The sequence below is a fragment of the Lygodium microphyllum genome, chromosome 5 (genome assembly GCF_053477565.2).
Source record: "Lygodium microphyllum isolate KBCC chromosome 5, Lygodium_microphyllum_v1.1.10, whole genome shotgun sequence".
Classification (NCBI taxonomy): domain Eukaryota; kingdom Viridiplantae; phylum Streptophyta; class Polypodiopsida; order Schizaeales; family Lygodiaceae; genus Lygodium; species Lygodium microphyllum.
Genome location: NC_141139.1, coordinates 110,332,602 through 110,353,219, shown reverse-complemented (window position 1 = coordinate 110,353,219; position 20,618 = coordinate 110,332,602). Strand labels below are relative to the sequence as shown.

The window sequence follows — 20,618 nt, the reverse complement described above, 5'->3', positions numbered from 1 at the left end:
AGGGAGAGGTCATTCGAGACTTGTGTGCACCAATGCCCACCATTAAATTGATCAACGACAACAAGGAAAATGAGGGAGTTGGGTGTTTGATTTTAATTCAACTGTATAACGTGTCCACCTGTTATCTTCAGGACATGTCTTAGAAATCCATCAAAAACAATGTCTAGAAAGCTCCGCCCGGCAGTCCCATGGAATGTTACAAGGTTTGCGATCTAGGACTTTCCACGTCTGCCATGTAGCGGAAATATTCCGGTCGTTCCCACTTAGGACCGACCTGAATTAGGGTTTTTACTATTAGTCATTTCCTAACAGTAACTAACATCAAACCCGAGCGAACTACTTTACGTAGAAATGCCAGGTCCGAAGTGGATTCACGCTGGCTTGGTTCAAGGAGAATGGGAAACGAGAGGGATGCGAAGCTCAACCTTTCTGCCATAAGGCATAGTCCCATTCCGTTCCCCTAAAACAGCGTAAATCGGAATCATTTATAACTTAGACTCTAGGTCAGCGCCTTTTTTCTATTCGTATCCTTTAAAACGATCTTCTCGATGTCCATCATGATTGAGAAAAGTTCCCAGCCAACCGAGACCACCCATCCGTAGGACGGACCTATGGCCACATCCTCCGCACTTTCCTCAGGTTGTTTTAGTTATTTAATTACCTAACACATTTAGTTGGACATGTATCAATTAACTTCCTTAATTAGCCCATTAGGCACTGGTTCCTTCACGTAATCATAGCACTTGACATAGAAAAACAATGTCAAACAAGTTCCTTTTCAATAGGTTATCATATTTATATTTGAAATACATACAGTCCAGCCCGTAGGCTTATTCATAATCCGCTCGAAGGCTATCCAGCAATCCACAGGAATTACTAATCGAAGATTCCGCCCGTAGACTAGTATGGGGCCTCAAGATCCAATCCCGAGTCACGTTGGCCTCTTGTACAAGGCCCGGAAGGCAAGGGATTTACGGCCAGAGCCCCCTCTGGTACCCAAGCGTCCTCCTGCTCCAAGTAGCGCTCAACGGAGAGACCTCTCACGACAGGTTCAGTCCACCTTCCTGACGCGGTTAACAACCCCCTTGGTTAGGGTCAGGCAGGCAGTCGCGGGTAACTGAAGCTGCCTTTCTCTTCAGGCCTTCAACCTGAAGCATTATATATATTTTCATCCTTTAATTGTTTGAGCAAACAAAGCAAAACAATGCTCTTAAAACTGTTACAAGCACAATCATTTCCATTGGTCGTTATTTGGCCAATTGGTAAGGAGCGAATCCTTCTTTTCGAATGCATCCAGCACTCGTTCCAGGATCAATTGCGACTTGGGAAGATCCTCAAGGGTTTGTTTGTTAACCCTATATCCTTGGGTTAGGGTTGTAAAATATTACACGGCGCAGCAAACAGAATCTGAGAAAGAGATAGAGAGTACACAATAGATAAGAGGAAAATCAGTAAATTCTTTAACTCCAAACAACTGATACAAAGATGGCTATGTCCACCCGTGCGCTTCCGCTGTGTGAAGCTTAGATGGCGATCTAGACAGAAGATAGGTGAAGAGCTTAAGGCTAGCTGGAATAACAACTCTGACTGGGTGAAAGATGAGTGTAAGATGGCTGCGAAAGGGTTTAGCTTTTATAGCCCGCGAAGGTCGTTAGGTCGGCCTGCTGACCCCGACCTACCATATGAGCCTCCACTAGTCGGCCAGTGAATATTCCATATTCCAGGGAATATTCCCTTTACCATCGGGCTACCAGCTTAACCACTCCGTCTAACCCAAAGATTAGACCCACAATGGTCACCTTTTTGCCATCCGGTCACATAGACCTCATCTGATATACAAGTCAGGACTCCACCAATGTCTGGGCTCACACTTGGCTTCTCCTCATAATGGGGGCCTTACAACTTTGAGCACCATGGATCATTGGTAGCACCTAATGAGGGTGGGGCATTGATCATATCTAACACCCCCCCTCAATGTCCACCCATAGGTGAACTATCTCCTCGGCCCAATGCCGAGTCTCTGAAGATAAACTTGAAGCAGATCCTTCGTAAGTGCTTTGGTGAAGATATCTGCTCCATTCTCCTCTGTTGGACAGTAGACCAATTCCACTATCCCATCCTCCATCAAATCACGCACATAGTAATACTGGATCTCTATATGTCTGGTGCGTGCATGAAACACTGGATTTTTGGCAATGGCGATGCAACTCTGATTGTCACATCTCAGCACAGTTGGTTCTTCATCCTGCACTCCCATATGCCATAGAATCCTTCTCAACCATACGGCCTCACATGCAGCAAAACAAGCTGCCTTGTACTCTGCTTCGGTAGAAGACAATGCCACTGTTGGTTGCTTCTTACTAATCCAAGAGAAAATTCCTGAACCCAAAGAGAAACAATAACCAGAAACTGACTTCCTGGAATCAATGTCTCCTGCCCAATCTGAGTCACAGTTCCCCACAAGAGAAGTTCCGAAACTGTATGTGATACCATAGTCAAGAGTTTTCGTCAAGTATCTGAGCACCCGCATCCTAGCCTTCCAATGACTCTCATGAGGTTTGTTTGAGAACCTACTCAAAACACCAACAACAAAACTGATATCTGGTCTAGTGTTACACAAGTAGATCAGACTGCCGACCAACCTCCTATACCTCCCAATGTCTGCAAGTGCTGATGTATCCTCGACGGATAACTTTGCATTCACCTCCATAGGTGTAGTTATCTCCTTGCACTCGGTCATGCCAAATGCCTTCAAGATCTCCCATGCATACTTCTTCTGAGAGATGAAGATCTTTCCTGGGACTTCAATCCCCAAACAATAGTGCAGCAAGCCCAAGTCTGTCATTTCAAACTCAGAACTCAAAGCCTTTCGAGTTTGGTTGATCATATCTTCATTGTCACCTGTAATAAGAAGGTCGTCCACATATAGGACAATCACTACAGACTTTTTACCATCCCTGTAAACATACAAGTTAGCATCTGAGGCACATCTTTTGAAGTTTAGGTTTAAAAAGAACCTATCTATCCGTTGATACCATGCTCTGGGGGTTTGTTTCAACCCATACAATGCCTTCTTCAGTTTACACACTTTGTTCTCAGAATGGGGGGCCTCAAACCCTGGTGGCTAAGCCACGTATACCTCCTCCTTGAGGTCAGCATTTAAGAATGCTGACTTAACATCCATTTGGTACACTGGCCACTTCTTGTGGGCAGCCACTGCAAGTACCGTGCGAATAGTGGTCATTCTGGCAGTTGGAGCAAATGAATCTTGAAAATCAAACCCTTCAACTTGTGAGAATCCTTGGGCAACCAGTCTAGCTTTGTACTTTTCTAAGGTACCATCAGCCTTGTACTTTACCTTCCAGATCCACTTGGTGCCAATAACCTTCCGCTTTGCTGGTCGATCCACTAGCTCCCAAGTGTCATTCTTCATTATGCTGTCATACTCCGCCTGCATAGTAGCCTTCCATGATGGATCTGCAAGTGCTTCTTCTAAGTCATTTGGCTCCTTTACTTCTCTCATAATCTCAACCATCAAGGCCATATTGACTATGTGAGCAGAAGCCCTCCTTTGCTCCTCTATTCTCTGAGACCTCCTTGGTCCGTCTGCCTTCTCCTCAACAGATGCAGGCATAGGATTATTGTGGTCATAGAGCTGCTTCACCCAGCGTGGCAATGGCTTTTCCGGTGGGGTGATGTCAGGTTGGTGAACTTTTTCCTCATCATCTGAAGATGATGCTTCCTCCTCCTTAAGGATAGGAATAGCTCTCGGAACAGGTTCATAATGGACTACTTCTTCGCTTGATGATAAAGTGGAAGAACTTGCCTTCTCCTCCTCCACTGTATGCGGCTCCTCCTTGAACACCACATCACGGCTCGCGATGATCTTCTTTGCCTCTTGGTCATATAATTTGTAAGCCTTCTGCTCATCACTATAACCCAAGAAGATACATTTTTTGCTTTTTGGTTGTAACTTGTTTCTCTTCTCATCTGGAACATGTGCATAACATTCACATCCAAAAATTCTGAAATGTGAGACAGATGGTTTCTTACCAGTGTAAGCCTCATGAGGTGTTTTTCCCTTGAGAGCCTTTGTATAGCTCCGATTTAGAATGTAGACTACAGTATTAACAGCTTCAGCCCAAAAATGGTTAGGCAATCCCTTGCCCTTTAGCATGCATCTTGCCATCTCCACAATGGTGCGATTCCTGTGTTCCACAACACCGTTCTGCTGAGGTGTGTGAGGCATCGTCAATTGACGCTTGATACCTTTGCTCTTGCAAAAACCTTCAAACTCCTTTGAGTTGAACTCACCACCACCATATGTTCTAAATTTCTTCACACTTTTCCCTGTTTCATTCTCAACAAGTATTAGCCATTCTTTAAACTTACCAAAAGCTTGAGCCTTATCACGAAGGAAGTACACCCACATCTTCCTACTGTAGTCGTCGACAATCAACATAAAATAAGAAGATCCCCCCAAGGCCTGTGTAGGCATCTTACCACACAAGTCAGCATGCACCAACTCTAGAGGAGCCTGTGCTCTATTCTTGCTTTCTTGTGGAAATGCCTTTCTCTGTTGCTTGCCCATCATACAAGCTTCACATGGTTCCTTCAATTCAGTTATTGTAGGTAGGTGAGCAACCATACCTTGCTTTTGCATCTCCTTCAATACTGCAAATCCGATGTGTCTAAACCTTTCATGCCAAAGCTTACTTGTGCCCACTCCAGCGGTGGCTGTAAGAGCACTTAGCTCATACAGGTTGTTCCTTCTTTCTCCTTTGTCAACAATTGTGCCAGCACTATCAATAATTTCTGCACCTGTCTTCTTGAACCTCACTTCATGACCAAGATCAGTTATGGCAGCAACTGATAAGAGATTTCTCCTGATTTCGGGAACATACAACACATTTGAAAGCTTTTTGACTTCACCATTTGCAGCAACAAAAGAAATAGTACCTGTGCCCGCAGCAGGGCATTTAGCATCATTTCCAACCGTCACAGTGATGAATTCTTGTAGAGGCTGCATAGAACTGTATAGACCTTTCTTGTTGGTCATGTGACGGGAGGCCCCACTATCCAACACCCATGAGTCAGTGGTAGATTCTTCTTGCGCTGAGGAGCACACTTCCTCAATGGTCGCCATGAATAATTCCAACTCTGCTTCAACCGTATTGGCTGTCTCTTTCCCTTTACTTTTAAGAGTACCATTCTTTTCATCTGCCTTCTTGACACGACAATCTGCAATTGCATGTCCTTTCTTCTTACAGTAGAAGCACTCTCCTTGAAACTTCTTCTTGTCGCCCTTCTTCTTTTTGTCACCATCATTTTTGGTGGAGGAAACACCTTTGCCTTTTGCATTGGCAGAGAATGCAGCATCTCCATTGTTGCTTCCTTCTCGGGCTTTCAGCCTCAACTCCTCCTCCATTAATAATGCACAAAACTCCTCAAAAGTCAAAGCTTGAGGTCTCACCTGAGTATTAAGGGCAGTTACTAGTCCATCAAACTTTTGTGGACAAATACGAAGACACCTCCGAGCTAGCTCTTCACTAGTCTTTTGTATCCCAGCGCCAGCCATCTGGTCGCGCAGATTCTTAATCCAAGTGATGAATACTTCAACCGTCTCTCCTTCAGCAAACTTCTCCGCTGCTAGTTGATTCTCCAAGTTTTGAATCCTTATTTGGTTTCGTGTTTCATACTGACTCCTTAGTACATTCCAAGCATCTGACGCTTTGGTTGTATGCTGAATCAGAGTCAAAACACTGTCAGAACAACTTGTAACTAAGGCACACAATGCATCTGCATTCCTTCGTTTCCAAGCTCGTAGAATATCTGCATTCGGAGGAATCATCACACTAGGATTTGATGGGTCGGGGGTAGGCTGTGGTTCTGCATCAGTCCCCAGCACAGTCTCCAGAAGCTCATCAGAATCAAGGATAGTTGTAATTTTGAACTTCCACAAGGTGTAGTTTGTACCATCTAACTTGCCTTCGCTGAAGGTTGGTGGATGAATCCTCAGTGTTTGAATAGCTGATACAGCAGCACCACCTCCTGCACCGCTTCCTAATGCGCCAAAACCGCTTCCTGGAGTCAACATAGTTTCTCTTTGCTGTTGAAGCCTTTGCCTCTTGCACGCTCTTCGATCTCTAGAGCCCCCTGGGCTCTAATACCATGTAAAATATTACACGGCGCAGCGAACAGAATCTGAGAAAGAGATAGAGAGTACACAACAGATAAGAGGAGAATCAGTAAATTCTTTAACTCCAAACAACTGATACAAAGATGGCTCTGTCCACCCGTGCGCTTCCACTGTGTGAAGCTTAGATGGCGATCTAGACAGAAGATAGGTGAAGAGCTTAAGGCTAGCTGGAATAACAACTGTGACTGGGTGAAAGATGAGTGTAAGATGGCTGCGAAAGGGTTTAGCTTTTATAGCCCGCGAAGGTCGTTAGGTCGGCCTGCTGACCCCGACCTACCATATGAGCCTCCACTAGTCGGCCAGTGAATATTCCAGGGAATATTCCCTTTACCATTGGGCTACCAGCTTAACCACTCCGTCTAACCCAAAGATTAGACCCACAATGGTCACCTTTTTGCCATCCGGTCACATAGACCTCATCTAATATACAAGTCAGGACTCCACCAATGTCCGGGCTCACACTTGGCTTCTCCTCATAATGGGGGCCTTACAACTTTGAGCACCATGGATCATTGGTAGCACCTAATGAGGGTGGGGCATTGATCATATCTAACAAGGGCCATACCCTATTAACCCAACTTAACCAAAATATTAAGTGCTATTAGCAATTAATATGTTATTTTAATTTATTGATTGGTCTTTTTCTTCCAAGCACATATCTAATCCGCGTATCTTGGTCACTTTACCCAAGAGAGGTACTATATCAAGACAATTATTCATCCTCTTGCAAGATAAACTTGCGTAAGAATGTGCCAATCTCATTCCGAGGAATTGGCCATTCCCTTGTGATCAAATCACAAGATCATGCGACTCTGCAACTTGTTGCACAAGTGTTGCATCAAACTATGGGACTATTCTACCCATCAACAGTGTCTTCTAATCACGGTATCATGATTAGATATAACAATTTGTTCCTAATTGCATTAGGCTGACATTGTCAGTCCTAAGGTTCGGAGTTTCATCTTTTTAGAGAGAGATCCTTAGGGTAAAAACCATAGATCTTCTCGGGCAAGTATGTGCTACTGTCCCAACATTCCATGAATGTGGGCAAGCCTTTAGGGTATAGGAGTTTCAGCTTTGGCAATACGAGCGACTAGGTCACGTCTCAACATGTTAAATCCTAGTTTGTTCTTTGGAATATGTTGCATTGAATTAACCCTTCCTATATGAGTCTCTCGCGGTTTTTAGGTGTTTAGGTTTAAACCAATTTAACTTGTCTAATCTTGAACATAATTACACTACAATTTCTGTAACCACGTGATTCAATGCCTGCGTATAAGTTGATTTACAAGTCCTAACTTTTCGGATTAAGATCAAAGCATAGGTTAAGTTATAGCATAATTCCAATTGATCATCCTATAACATGCAAACAGGATTCATGCTACTAAGCTTTAGGATTTTATGTTTGAACATGCAATCTTTTTCTACTTTCTTTTCCGAATGGATTTGTGGAAATTGCTAGCAACTTTCTATAACGAATCATTTCGAAGAAAATATGTTCAATAATGTGATATACGGTTTATTCCTTCCATGCTGAGGTATACTATCATAATTTCGTTTTGTAAAGATGGGCATTAATTAATCTAATTAATGCATAAAACCCACTTGGTAGACATGCATAGAAATCTTATGCTTGCCTTATTTTGTTCGTTTTATTGAAAAATACTAATGACCGAATCCCTCAATTGTGATCTATTAGCCAAAGTATTTTTCAAAAAAAACATGGATCCTTATTTCTCAAATGATCCATGCATGACGACATTAATCAAATTGAAGAAGAACCTGGACTTATGGTGAAATGTCCACATGGATGTTAGGAGATGATCCTCCTGCGGTTGCTCCTTGTGCTTTCTTAGGAGCCATCACGAATGCGGCCTTTCCACCTTGGATGCAGATTTATGATGTTGGCCGATCTTCTTCGAACACGAACTCCCTTTATGACCGCTTGCACCGTCTTTTGAAGTCGGCTTTATAGGATTCCTCCTTAAACTTCTAGGAAGAAAAGGATTTGCTTTGTGAAGGCAAAGTGAATTTTTAAAAGATCTCGGGTTATCAAGAACCCACTTGAGAGGGCAATAGGGGAGGCCCACGGGAAGGGGTTTAGCACTCGGGCTTTTAGGAGATTGTGGGAAAATCCAAGAGGGGGAAAAAAAAGCTTAACGAGCCTTTTCAAAGGCCTCGGATAGGACTCCACAGGAAAGGGGGTACTAACTGAACTTTAGCGGATTGAAAAAGGGGGCAAAAGGGTATAAAAAACATTTTTAAAAAAGATATTTCTGTGGAGGGGGGGAGAGAAACCCACGGGAATGGGGTTTAAATCCTAGGGAGGGGATAGTTTAGGACGCACTTCATGGACAAAAGGGGGGAAAAGGGGAGTATGAGAACCACAATAGGGGCTTTGGATTCCCGGGGTGGGGGAGGGGGGTTTATCAAGCCCGCATGAAAAAGGGCTAGGACGAAGCCCACAAGGAAGAAATGGGGGGGGTATAATATGAAAGGGGGCTTAGGAAGCCCCCTTGGAAAGCTTCAAGAAGCTTCCAAAGAGCTTCTGCCCACGTGGTGGGAGAGGAATTGACTAAGGGCTTGTAGGCGGTAGCTGGCAGTTCGGTGGCAGCAGGGCAATCCCCAGTTGTGGCGGTGCTATTGCGGCAGCTGTGAATCTCCTTCACGAGCTCCTTGCCGCTCTCAAGGAACCTTTCCACTAGCTCCGGCAGCTGCAACTCTCTCCTCCTCTTCAATAGCGGCGAAGCTACAGAATCCTCACGACCTCTCTTGACGGCGGCAGTGTCAGAAACCTCACGGCCCCGTTTCCTCCTACTCTCCTCCCACAGCTTATATAGCTGAGGGGAGGGGATCCTCCCTCCCCCACGCGGCATCATGCATGCCTTTGCCCCCTTCATGGCATCCAGCAGGGATGCTTAATCATCCCATCTTCCCTCCCTCCCCCAACACGAGTCGGCTAGAGGAAGGAGGGAATAATTTAAAAAAGGGGAGGGAATAATTTAAAAAAAATTCCCATAATTCTAATAATAATCTCTTCCCAAGAGGGGATTTTTATGAGGAACATGGGAGGAAATCGGAAATATTACAAACTGGCAATAGCAAGTTTGCATTGCTAGTACTACCTTGCCAAGAGGGGGCTGGTGGGGATTCAATTTTTTGAGATCCCCTACTATCCCTATACTATAGGCTGGGTCGTGCGACACTAGTGGGAGAAAGCTCACCCCACTCACCTTGTAAGTACATGGTTGCACTACAAGGGTTGGGTTGAGTAGGGGTACTATCATAAATCCTCAAAAACCCCTACAAACCCCTCTTCAAAAGGGGATTCTAAGATTGTTTTAGCAAGGTTAGGGATTCTAATTGGCAAATGAAAAAGATATTCCATCTCCTCTGACAAAGAAGGCTCCAATCATCCAATCAAGCACATAAGGCTCTAACATGGCTCACACAGAAGACAGTAAATATTTCGACAAAGCTTTCACATGCTCACACAGACATTAAATATGTATTTTGATTCTCCTTTCCCTAAGCCTCTGCTGGTCAACACGAACAACAAGTCTTACCTTCTCACCTACTCATGTTAGTGAGACCCAACCCTAATAGGATCTTGTTGTGAGTACCAATGGAGTGGAATCCATTCACTTCCCCTAGATGTGACTTCACCGTAACAACTTTGAAAACTCTAAGAGAGTTGTTGACTAACAATCATCTTTAGCACACATTACAATGAGATGTTATCAAATGACCAAAATTGAACCAAAATTCATCTACATCTAGGCTTCACTACAAGATATAGACCTTATACCGACGTTTAAAGCGGCGAAAATACAAACAACAAAATTTGCCCCCGTCGTCGCAAAAAGCGTCGTTATTGACGACGCCATAGAAACGTTGCTATATGCGTCGCATTTGCGACGCACATAGCGATGCATATAGCATCGCAATTCATAGCGAGGCCAATAGCGACGCGAGCAGTAAATTTGCGACACATATAGCGACGGTAACAGGGAAATACAAAATAGTTTTTGCACTATTGCATACAAAGCGTTTGCAAACAAAAAGAATGTATACTGAAATCATAAAACTGATACATGAAATAAATACATGATCGCATAAAATGCGATTGGTACAATCATGAAAGGATATCACTAATACATAAAAAATGTCTACATAGATCAGGCGACTAAAAACTAAAGGTGTGTGAGCTCCAAGGATCCAAGGGCGAGCTAGAAATCCTCGTCCCCCGAAAGCTCGTCCCGCCGCAAAGGAGCATCGAACGGATTCTGCAGAAAAAAAAACAACATATCAATCCACCATACAACAATGCATTCAAATATCTCATGGTAACTACGGACAAGAAATATGAGTAACCTACAGCGCCGCCGTGTCTATACAATCGGTCGATCAATGCATTGAGACTGCATAACGAGTCTCAAGGCCTTGAAGATCACGATTTGTAATGGAGTGCTGCAAAGAAACAAAATGCTAACTGTTAGAAACATGATTGTCTGTACAAAGAATATTTCAAAAAAACAAATAAGCAAAACAAAAGAGAAACTTACAAAGTCCTCCAAATATGACTTGTGGCCGCCACTCCCAAGTTGATGTACCACTCCGGCCTTGAGTCGTGCCCTCGCTGCCTCCCGTTGCTGACTCCAACATCCTGGCGAATCTGTAGCCTCCTCCCTAAGTCGGCGCCAATCGTCTGCATCTAACCACTCGGGCTTTACAGCCCCACTCTTGATTGCCTTGCGTGCGTTGGATCGTCTATGTGACATGTATGCATGCATGCAATCCATCATCCAGCCCGTAGAGAATCTATCTACTACGGCTGGCACCGGAAACTCCTTGTGCAAGGATGCTACTATGTAGTCTTTGCTCCCCTCCGGTATGTTCTTCCAATGATCCAGGACGTTGTGCCGAAAAACTTATTGGCACAACTCCCTCATGCGAGCCATCACCTTCCTCCCCTCATCATTCATGATGATGGCTCCAAGAGTAATTGGAGTAGACGTCCCCAGAGGTGTGACAAATAAGTTTTTCGGTACAACGTCCTGGATCATTGGAAGAACATACCACCAAAAGGAGTGCCACCAAAAGGCGTGCCACCTGCTGCTGACAGCTGCGCAAAAGCCAGAGTAATTGGAGTAGACGTCCCCAGAGGTGTGACAAATCCTGGAGGTGACGCAGCTCCAGCTGAATGACAAGACGGAGACACCACGTCCGTGTCTCCACAGCAGCACCCCCTGATCCCGATGCAGTCCCTCCCTCTAGCACAAGTCGTGAGCGTCGAGATCGTTTGCTCAAAGCTGAAGCATTTGATTGCGCTGAAGCAAATCTAGCAGAGCGCCCTAACGAAGAACGAGACAGCTCCTAGTCTACCATCTCTCTCAATCTCGCGAGCTGATCTGGAGACATGGGTGCCATCATGTCTTGAAACTCCTCATCGCTCATCCCTCGACTCATCCTGAAAAGGTTACCTGTACAGATAAAAAATGATGTTAGAATAATCAATTTAAACTATACAAAGCACAGTAATATAAATCATTTTTGAAAAATCCCTCTTAAAATGCATATCTTATGTACCTTTATGGAAGATCTAAACAACGAATTGAGTAATACAATTCTCCAAGAATGAAGTATTCTATGGTCCCATGCTAATCTCCTGACACAACTCTGCATACACTGGAAGGTCGATAGACATGTCACCACAAAAGAACGAGTCTGCCTCGTTCTCAAAAAATTCTTGGACTTCTGTATTTCCATCATTGTTAGCCGATGCGGGCTCCAAGCTTGTGGTGGCCTCCACCCCTTGTAATATCGACCCCTCTATTTGCTTATTTTCTTCATCTATGCCTACAACATTGCTTTGATCATATACTCTCGCACTTCGAGAAGTTGAAGGTATAACATATCACCATCGAGGTTGTCGGGGGTTTGGATAGAAGATTACTTGTTCACAAACACTTACAAAGCGAGTTCAAACCATTGTGACATAAACCATGTCGTATTACAATTAGCAAGCAAATGACTCTTTGCACCTGTTCACAATGGGCCGGCAACACAAAGGTGTCGCGCAAATCCGTCCATTTTTTTTCGGAATCTATTTCGAGAAATCCAGATGGACCTCGTCGAACTGTTGCTCCAGCTCCTCCAAGTACCACTTTGAACCACTGCACATCGAATAGTATCATGGAGAAGCTACAGTAATCCACCGTAATAATACTTTGCAAGTTCCCAAAATACTCCCATCTCATCCACAACCGTGTTCGGATCCGTTGCTCGTCACCGGCTCTCTTGCTCAAACCTTGCCATGACACCACAGTCCATTGTGGAGCGCATTTTGTCAATACGCTCCACGCAAAAATGCCGTCCGCGCGACCATGCTGCACTATATATTTTGTACTGCACATTGAAACACTCAAATTAGATGTAGCAAGCAAATTTAGATACGACACATTCTAAACCCCTCATTACCTTTGGACTACATCCCCTCGAGAACTCCCACTCCTCCATTGAGACCTCTGTCCCTTCGCTGGATGCTGCGGTCAAGGCTCCATGCAACCATTGTGTTGACATAAACCGCGGGCGGCATCTCCTCCATGCCTTCGGGATATCGAATCGGTCGGTGACGCGTACTGCGTCGGAATTCAGCTCGCGCTTCCTCTCGATCTCGCCTTGCAATCTGGTACTTGGCGAGCCACATCTCCATAGAGGCATGGTGCAACATACAAAAGCGATTCACCTTCTCTTCCATTGAGGCATCCATTCTTTTTTCTACCCCATTTCCAACCACCACATCTCCAATCAGCCTATCATCGTCCTTCAGCGTCCATAGCATTTCATTATCTGGTTCCACCGTTGGTAGCCATTGTGAGATATGCACTAACGCCTCTGACACCAACCAACCTTCCGCCATGGTACCTTCTGGACGAGCTTGTTGTCGCACAAAGCCTTTCAGGGTTTTCATGAAGCACTCCAGGAAGAACATCCATCGCATATGGACAGGTCCAGCAATCTCCACTTTGTCCACAAGATGCACAAGAATGTAAACTTGTATCGTGAACATGCTAGTGGGTAGGTATTTCTCAAAGAGACAGACCATCTCAATTGCTCCCCGCCTTGCGGATTCAATAGAGGACGTCTTAATCTCTTTCTGTGAGATCCATTGCACCAAAGTTGACAACTTGTAAATGGCCCCGTGAATTTCTGGAGTAAAGCATCCTGTGATCGCGATCGGTAGGACAAACTGCCACAAATGAGAAAGCATTATGAATAATGGTCACTTTTCAAATTGCAAAATGCCCACGCTAATTACAATCCATTCTGTTCACAAACCTAACATATCTTATGCGAATCATGGGATTTTAGCCCCGACAATTGGTCATCTTTAGAAAATGCGGACCTGAGAGAACGCATCATACCCGTCGGAGTGCGGATAGACTTGATTACTTGCTTCACAATGCGCTCTTCTTTGATAGAGAAAACCCAGGGAGCGCGAGGAAGCTACACTCCCCCTTCAGCACTCGACTGCGGCCAAAGCGCCTCCATCTTACCTACCTCCTTTAAATCCATTCGTGACCCTATAGTGTCTCTCTTTCCTGTGATGTGGTCCCATAACAAGCTGCCCACATTCTTGAAAATATGCATGAGATCCAACAAGTGGTTGACCTGTAAGTGGGTCCAATATGGCAACTCGTAGAAAACTGAGAACCGTTGCATTCCATTTGGATGTGATTTCGGATTTACCATTTTCAGCTCATACCAGCTTGCAGCGTTCATACGTGCTGGAGGTCGTCCAAGAAAACCTTCCCTGAGTTCATAATCCTCCGGCAAGAAAGCGGCGTGTCCTTGATATACCATCTTCTTCATGGTTCGTGACCTTCGGGAGTCTAACTGTGGCCCACGTAATGGACATGCATGATAACCTGAGGTAACCAAACCTGTAAGGCGAGCCACGCCCTACTGAATACTTGATTGAATGAAATAAAATATAGATATTACTAGCAAGAATGGAGGTCTGCTCACCTGAGCACTCTCCCAATCCCGGAAAGTCATGCATCGTCCACATGAGAATGGCTCGAATGTGACCGCCGACCATCGCGCCTGCTCATATCTTGCACACTGACCCCCTCCTCCCACAAAATCTTAAGCTCATCGACTAATGGACGAAGATACACGTCCATATTTTTTACTTTGTAGTGGCCCGGGACGAGCAAACTAAGAATGAGATGTCCTTTCTTCGTAGAAAGCCATGGAGGGATGTTGTAGTTGACAAGCACTATAAGCCACACATTGTAAGAAGTCGAGCGCAGACTGAATGGGTTCACACCATCCATGGCGAGATCGAGCCAAAGATTCCTTGGCTCTCACGCAAAGCCTGGGAAGGTAGAGTCAATGTGGCTCCATGCGCGCGAATCCGCTGATATTCGTTGAACTCCATCCATGGACCTATTCTGCACATGCCACGTTGTCAAGCTTGCCATGCCAGACGTGTGAAACATGTGGTTTATGCGGGGGATGAGCGAAAAGTGTATGAGAACTTTTTGAGGGATGGTTTGCCCTTGCAAGTCCTGTCGATACCTGTGAGCACCACACTTTGGACATGTCTCCATAGTCTCGTATTCATCTCGAAACAATATGCAGTCGTTGATATATGCATGGATGTTATTGTAGTCCATGCCAAGCTTCTGTAAAACATGTCGTGCATCATCACGAGACTCAGGCATGGTATTTGCAGGTGGTAATATATGATATTTCAATAACCTGAAAAAAACCATAAAACGCCTTGAAAAAGCACAAATGTTTGCAATAATACTGTTTTTAAAAAAAATCAATGAAGCCTATGTGCAAGGTACCTGAATAACTCAGTCACACTCGTATCGTTCCAACCGTATTTTGCTTGCACACTTAAGAGTGCAAGCAATGTCTTCAACCGAGATACTCGGCACCCATCATATAATGGTATGGATACTTCCTCTCTAAGCGGGTCAGATGTCTCAACATCCATGGGAATCAATGCATCGATCATTGCCTCCATCTCAGGCTCCAAGATTGTAGGTAGGTCGGGAAGGTTGTCGGTCTCCTCTGGCATTGACGGTATAGATGGGCCTTGCGAGTGGTGGATTGGCTCCTGCAATCCATCCATCGCACGTCCACGAACTCTTCTAATTGGCTGCAAAGGATGCACTCCCCCTTGGGTCAAGACATCACCCCCCTGGATAGAAAATTTACCAACAAGACCCAATCTTATTGTGTATGGTTTTCAATTAGCTTGCGAGAGGGAGAGAGAATGCACTCTCCCTCCCTCTCCCTCTCATTTCCTCCCCCTCCCTCTCTTTCTTTCTCTCTCTCCCTCTCTTTCTCTCTTACTCTCTCGTTTCCTCTCCTAACCCTCTCCCTCTCTCTCTCTTTCTCTCCCTTTCTTCCTCTCCTTGTCCCTCTCTTTCTCTCTTACTCTCTCGTTTCCTCTCCTAACCCTCTCCCTCTCTTTCTCTCTTACTCTCTCGTTTCCTCTCCTAAACAAGCAAAAAAGAAAGCGATTTAAACATTAAACAAGCAAAAGGGAGAGGGAGAGAGAGAATGCACTCTCCCTCTCTTTCTCTCCCTCTCTCTCCCTCTCCCTCTCTCTCTTTCATTTCCTCTCCTAAACAAGCAAATGAGAGTGATTTAAACCTTGAACAAGCAAAAGAAAGAGAGAGGGAGACTCACCGATGAGATATGGCGAGCGTGGGGCGGCTTCTCTTTGCGATGAAGGCTCCTCCTCTCCTTCACAAACAAGGGTGGCAGCGGCGGCGGCAAGTCTTCTTCCTCTCCTTCTCTCACAACGGTCGCTCTCTCCCTCGCTCTCGCTCTCAAATGCGATGCAAATAGCAATGCTATTAGCGACGCAAATAGCGACGCCAATAGCGACGCTGCTATCCGCCATCGCTAATTGGCGTCGCTAGTGGTCCAAATCCTTGTAGTGCTTTAAACCTTTTTAGAAACCAAGATTTTTTTACCTAAGATAGTCCATCCAATAACTTTAGCACATCCTTGAGAAGTGAGACTTTGAGTTGCCCTATATATGGCATTCGTATGCCACTACTCCTTGGTCAATTCATTGGCCTTAACAAAGGGGATATGCTTCTTAACAATGAGATATTCTAACCGAGATTTTTTTAACCTAAGATAGTCCATCCAGCAGCTTTAGCACATCCTTGAGAAGTGAAACTTTTGAGTTTTCCTATATATGACATTCGTGTGCCACTACTCCTTCGCCCTAAAAAAGGGGATATGTTTCTTAACAATGGGATAATCAAGTAGTACTTCCTTAAATCCGAGTGTGAGTGATTCTCTAGGGGTTCACACATAGGAATTGTAAGTTAGCACATCATCAAGAAGCAAGAGCTTGAAGAAGCAGCCCTAGGAGCAGCCCTATATATAACATTCCTGTGCCACTATTGGCCCTTTAGCACATCCTCGAGAAGTGAGAGCTTCAAAGCATGAAGTTGCCCTATACAAGTCCCACTACTCCTTCGGTTCAATTCATTGGCCTTTGTGAAGGGACATGCTTCTTAACAATGGGACACGTACTTCCCAAACTCAAGCATGAGTGATTCTTTAGGGGTCCACGAAGTAGCCAATGAGAGCCTCAAGCATTGCGTTGGCCAATGGACATGCTTCTTAGCAATGGGATGAAACTTGCGTGTGAGTGGTTCTCCAAACTCAAGCATGAGTGATTCTCTAGGGGTCCACGAAGTAGCCAATGAGAGCTTCAAGCATTGAGTTGGCCAATGGACATGCTTCTTAGCAATGGAATGAAACTTGCACGTGAGTGGTTCTCCAAGGGTGGGATGAAACTCCAAGCAAGAGTGGTTCTCTAGGGATTCATGTAAAGTAGCCGCAAACACCCTTCGTATCACTACCCATAATGGCACTCTTATTTGCCTTCCCCATAATGGAGGCGCTGATTATGCTTCAACAATTTTTCAAAACCACCAGTTAATTATTTAGAAGGCGTATCAAGAAGAACCACCAATTACATCCATTGGCAAAAATGACAAACTACGGAAATATATTTTAGGTCTTCTAACTACGAAGAGATCGAATCTATCTTATACGATTCGGATGACGTCCTCTGAATATTTCGACTATTTTCCTCGGCTAGAGTAAATCAAGCGATCAAACTCCGCCACTCGATTAGAGAAACACACACTTAAGAGTAACAGAGTGGAGGGTTCCATAGGTCTTGGTCCATAAATCCTAACATTTTAAAAAACCACTCCACAAATCAGACAATCACCCCTAAATCAATCGATTAATTACTAGGTGGTAGGCAATTCGGTCCATGTTCCAAGTCTAATTTATTCAAGCATTTTTGTGGGTGTATGATAGGTAGTATCGTTTGTCATGATGCTATACATTAGTCTCTATCATGGGGTTATGAATTTGTTCGAGTCAATAGCCTCAACCACACAGTTATGAAAATTTCTAACTCACAACACAGATATGAAAATTTGTTGAGTTGGTCATAATCACATACATAAAATGCACAAACAAACACAATTACACATAAATAAATGATTTTAGACCACCGTATCACCTTAAAAGATTTGCACAAATGGTTTACACCTACAACATCAACCCTTCATGACTCTCTTACAAAACACGTAGGATTAATGTAATGAGACTTCGATAATATAACAAAAGATTGGATAATATAGTAGTAATATTATGTTGAATCACATAGTTCGATTCAAGCTAGCAAACATATTTAGTACTAGTAGTAGCATATATTACACATATTTAGTAGTAGTAGTAGCGGTCTAGATCTGCAAACCTACATTCGATCACACAATATCTATACAACCAAATGTGCATTTGATCACACAATATCTATACAATCAATATTTCAAAACTTCCAATTTAGGTGTCCGAAGACAAATACACTAAGGACTCGCAAACTATTTTCAAATGTAGGTAAGATACCCAACAAAGACAGAATATTCTCACAAAACTAATATAGTAGATAAGGTGTAGATTTGAATCTAACCATGGTTCTGACAAGTGGTATTTTAAATTAACTTTAGCGGTATTTTAAATCGACTTAACTATAGTTAAGAGACAATAATTGATATATTATTAGATCATATCCATTGCATTCATATCATCGCAAATTAAAATAATATAATTTATATATTAGATCATATCCATTACATTCATATGCCACTCAATCATTGCAAATAAAAAACAGAGACAAATACAAGAGAGAATGATTGATATACTAGATCATATCCATTATCTTCATATGCCGTTCGATCATCGTAAATAACTCAGACAATTATAAGAGAGAATAGACAATTACAAACCGATGAGAGAGAACTTGTGGCGCAGACGAAATGCACTGACGAAATACGTATAGATTATGTTAGGTTTCATATATATTAAAATGACGGAATCTACTAGGTTCATTTATAAAATGACGGGCAATGCATCTAAAATAGATATAGATTATAGTAGGCTGATATATAAAATAAAATGACGGGCAATGCATCATTTAGACAACATACCTCGGGACGACCTCGCACGCATTCGCGAGGGCGAAGGTTGCACTGCTGGAGGAGGCGAGAGGATAACTGGCCGGTCATGGTTCTCTGCTGCTGCTCCGACTCCTCTCCTCGTCGCTGCGCCCAGACGTCCTCCTCTTCATAACGACGGCGGCGCTCGCCGCCTCCGTAAGCCTGCTGGAGGGCGTAGCAGCGGTCCTGCGACGGGACGCGCTCCACGGCCTCGCAGCACGTGCGGGACGGCTGCTGCTGCGTCACCCCTCTCCCCTCAACCGACCTCCATGACAAAATAGGAATTGTAATACGGCGACGACTCTCTTTCCTCCTCCACCTCTCGCCGTTGCTGCCTGAAGAAATAGTCGCACGCCCGCAGCCTCGCGTGCCACTCCTCCCTCCACCCTTCCCCTCTGCTCCTCTCCCTCTCCCTTTCCTCTTCCTCCCGACGTCGCTCCTCCTCTCGACCGCGGGACGTCGCCGACGCTTGAGTGCACTCACTATCGCCAACATCACCAACAGTGCTCCCAACAAAAACACACGAGCTGCCATATTGATTATCACCACCAACTGCACACAAACTAACAGGAGCTACTGTACGGGAAGCCTCGCACTAGCCGGTATGCTGGCAAAATGCCTGAGGCCCTCGACCATACTTATAGGCGAGCGGCCCCTGCCCTGGCCTGGACGTGACCACGCGTGATATTCTCGTTTCTATTCGGCGCTGCCGCCGCGTCTCCCACAATCCTCCAGGGCGACGTTCCCTCTGGATAAGCATGCCACTCTCCTGCCATGCTCCTTCCATATTGGCACCTTCCATATTGGCCCGATCCCATCAGCCAATCTTACTAAAAGATGAGCTTCTTTCATCGAATAAATATAGCGTAGTCAGGTAGAAATTTGGGAACACCAGACAATCTCTGAGGTGAATAGAGAAGAGACATTGATACCACCTTCCATATTGGCTCCATCCCATCCGACAATGTTACTAAAAGATGATCTTCTTTACTGAAGTAAATACAATCTAAACGGGTGAAAAACCAGGCAGGGCAGAACTTCTTAGGGCGATAGGAAAGAGTCATTAATATCATAGTTAGTCAAGTCATATGTTTGCCTCTATCCTAGTCAAGGCTTAAATACGTATTCAAATATTCTAGCTAAATATTTGACACAACTATCTTGCACTCTTGTTTAGAAGGCCACAAACATATGCAAGTTTTCATTGCTAATGATTAGTGAAGATTGCATCCATTACTCAACCAGACATGGAAAGTAGTTGTTAGGGTGCTACTTCGAGTCTTGCAATGCTCTCACATAAACACCCCTATCTTTCATATGCACACTTGGACAAAGCTATTTAAAGAAGTGTTCCCATTGTCTAGAAATAGTTAAACGAAATTCTTTAATATACAAACCCTTAGAAATAATAATCTAGTTGTCTAGACACCCATATCATATATGTACCTTTCCTATACCAAAATAATATTATCAATAGTACTATCATCCCCATTTTTGCAATAGTAGGCTTACACTCCCATTCCATGTTGGAAGTAGCTTCCCTTGACGAGTGACTTTACAATGGTGGTTCTTTTGAGCTAATCATCCCCACTTCCTACTTGGTGTCAGTTGCTATATGGATCATGAGTCCACCACAAGGTTGTAGAGCACGTTGCAACACCTGAGTTTTGGGAAAAAATGTATGGGAGTTGTTCGCGTGATGTTTGTTGTAGATTTTATTATGAATTTAAAATTCAAAATCGCAACATCATTTAAGCAATGAACAAGAGTGTTACTAGAAGTATCACTATGAGACCAAGTTTTGTATATCATACAATGTTTTTAGTGACAATGAACACTATAAGAGATGAGGAGAG

At 44.1% G+C, this 20,618-nt stretch overlaps 1 protein-coding gene across 1 annotated transcript in view; it reads right to left on the bottom strand.

The window, feature by feature from the left end:
- The window catches only part of LOC148036281 (uncharacterized), an 85,728-nt gene extending 66,377 nt beyond the window's left edge, over window positions 1-19,351 (bottom strand). The window contains exon 1 of the mRNA XM_087678908.1: window positions 18,754-19,351. Coding sequence (XP_087535034.1) covers window positions 18,754-19,296 — 543 coding nt within the window. The 5' untranslated portion in view covers window positions 19,297-19,351. The remainder of the gene's footprint in view (window positions 1-18,753) is intronic.
- Window positions 19,352-20,618: the final 1,267 nt, after the last annotated feature.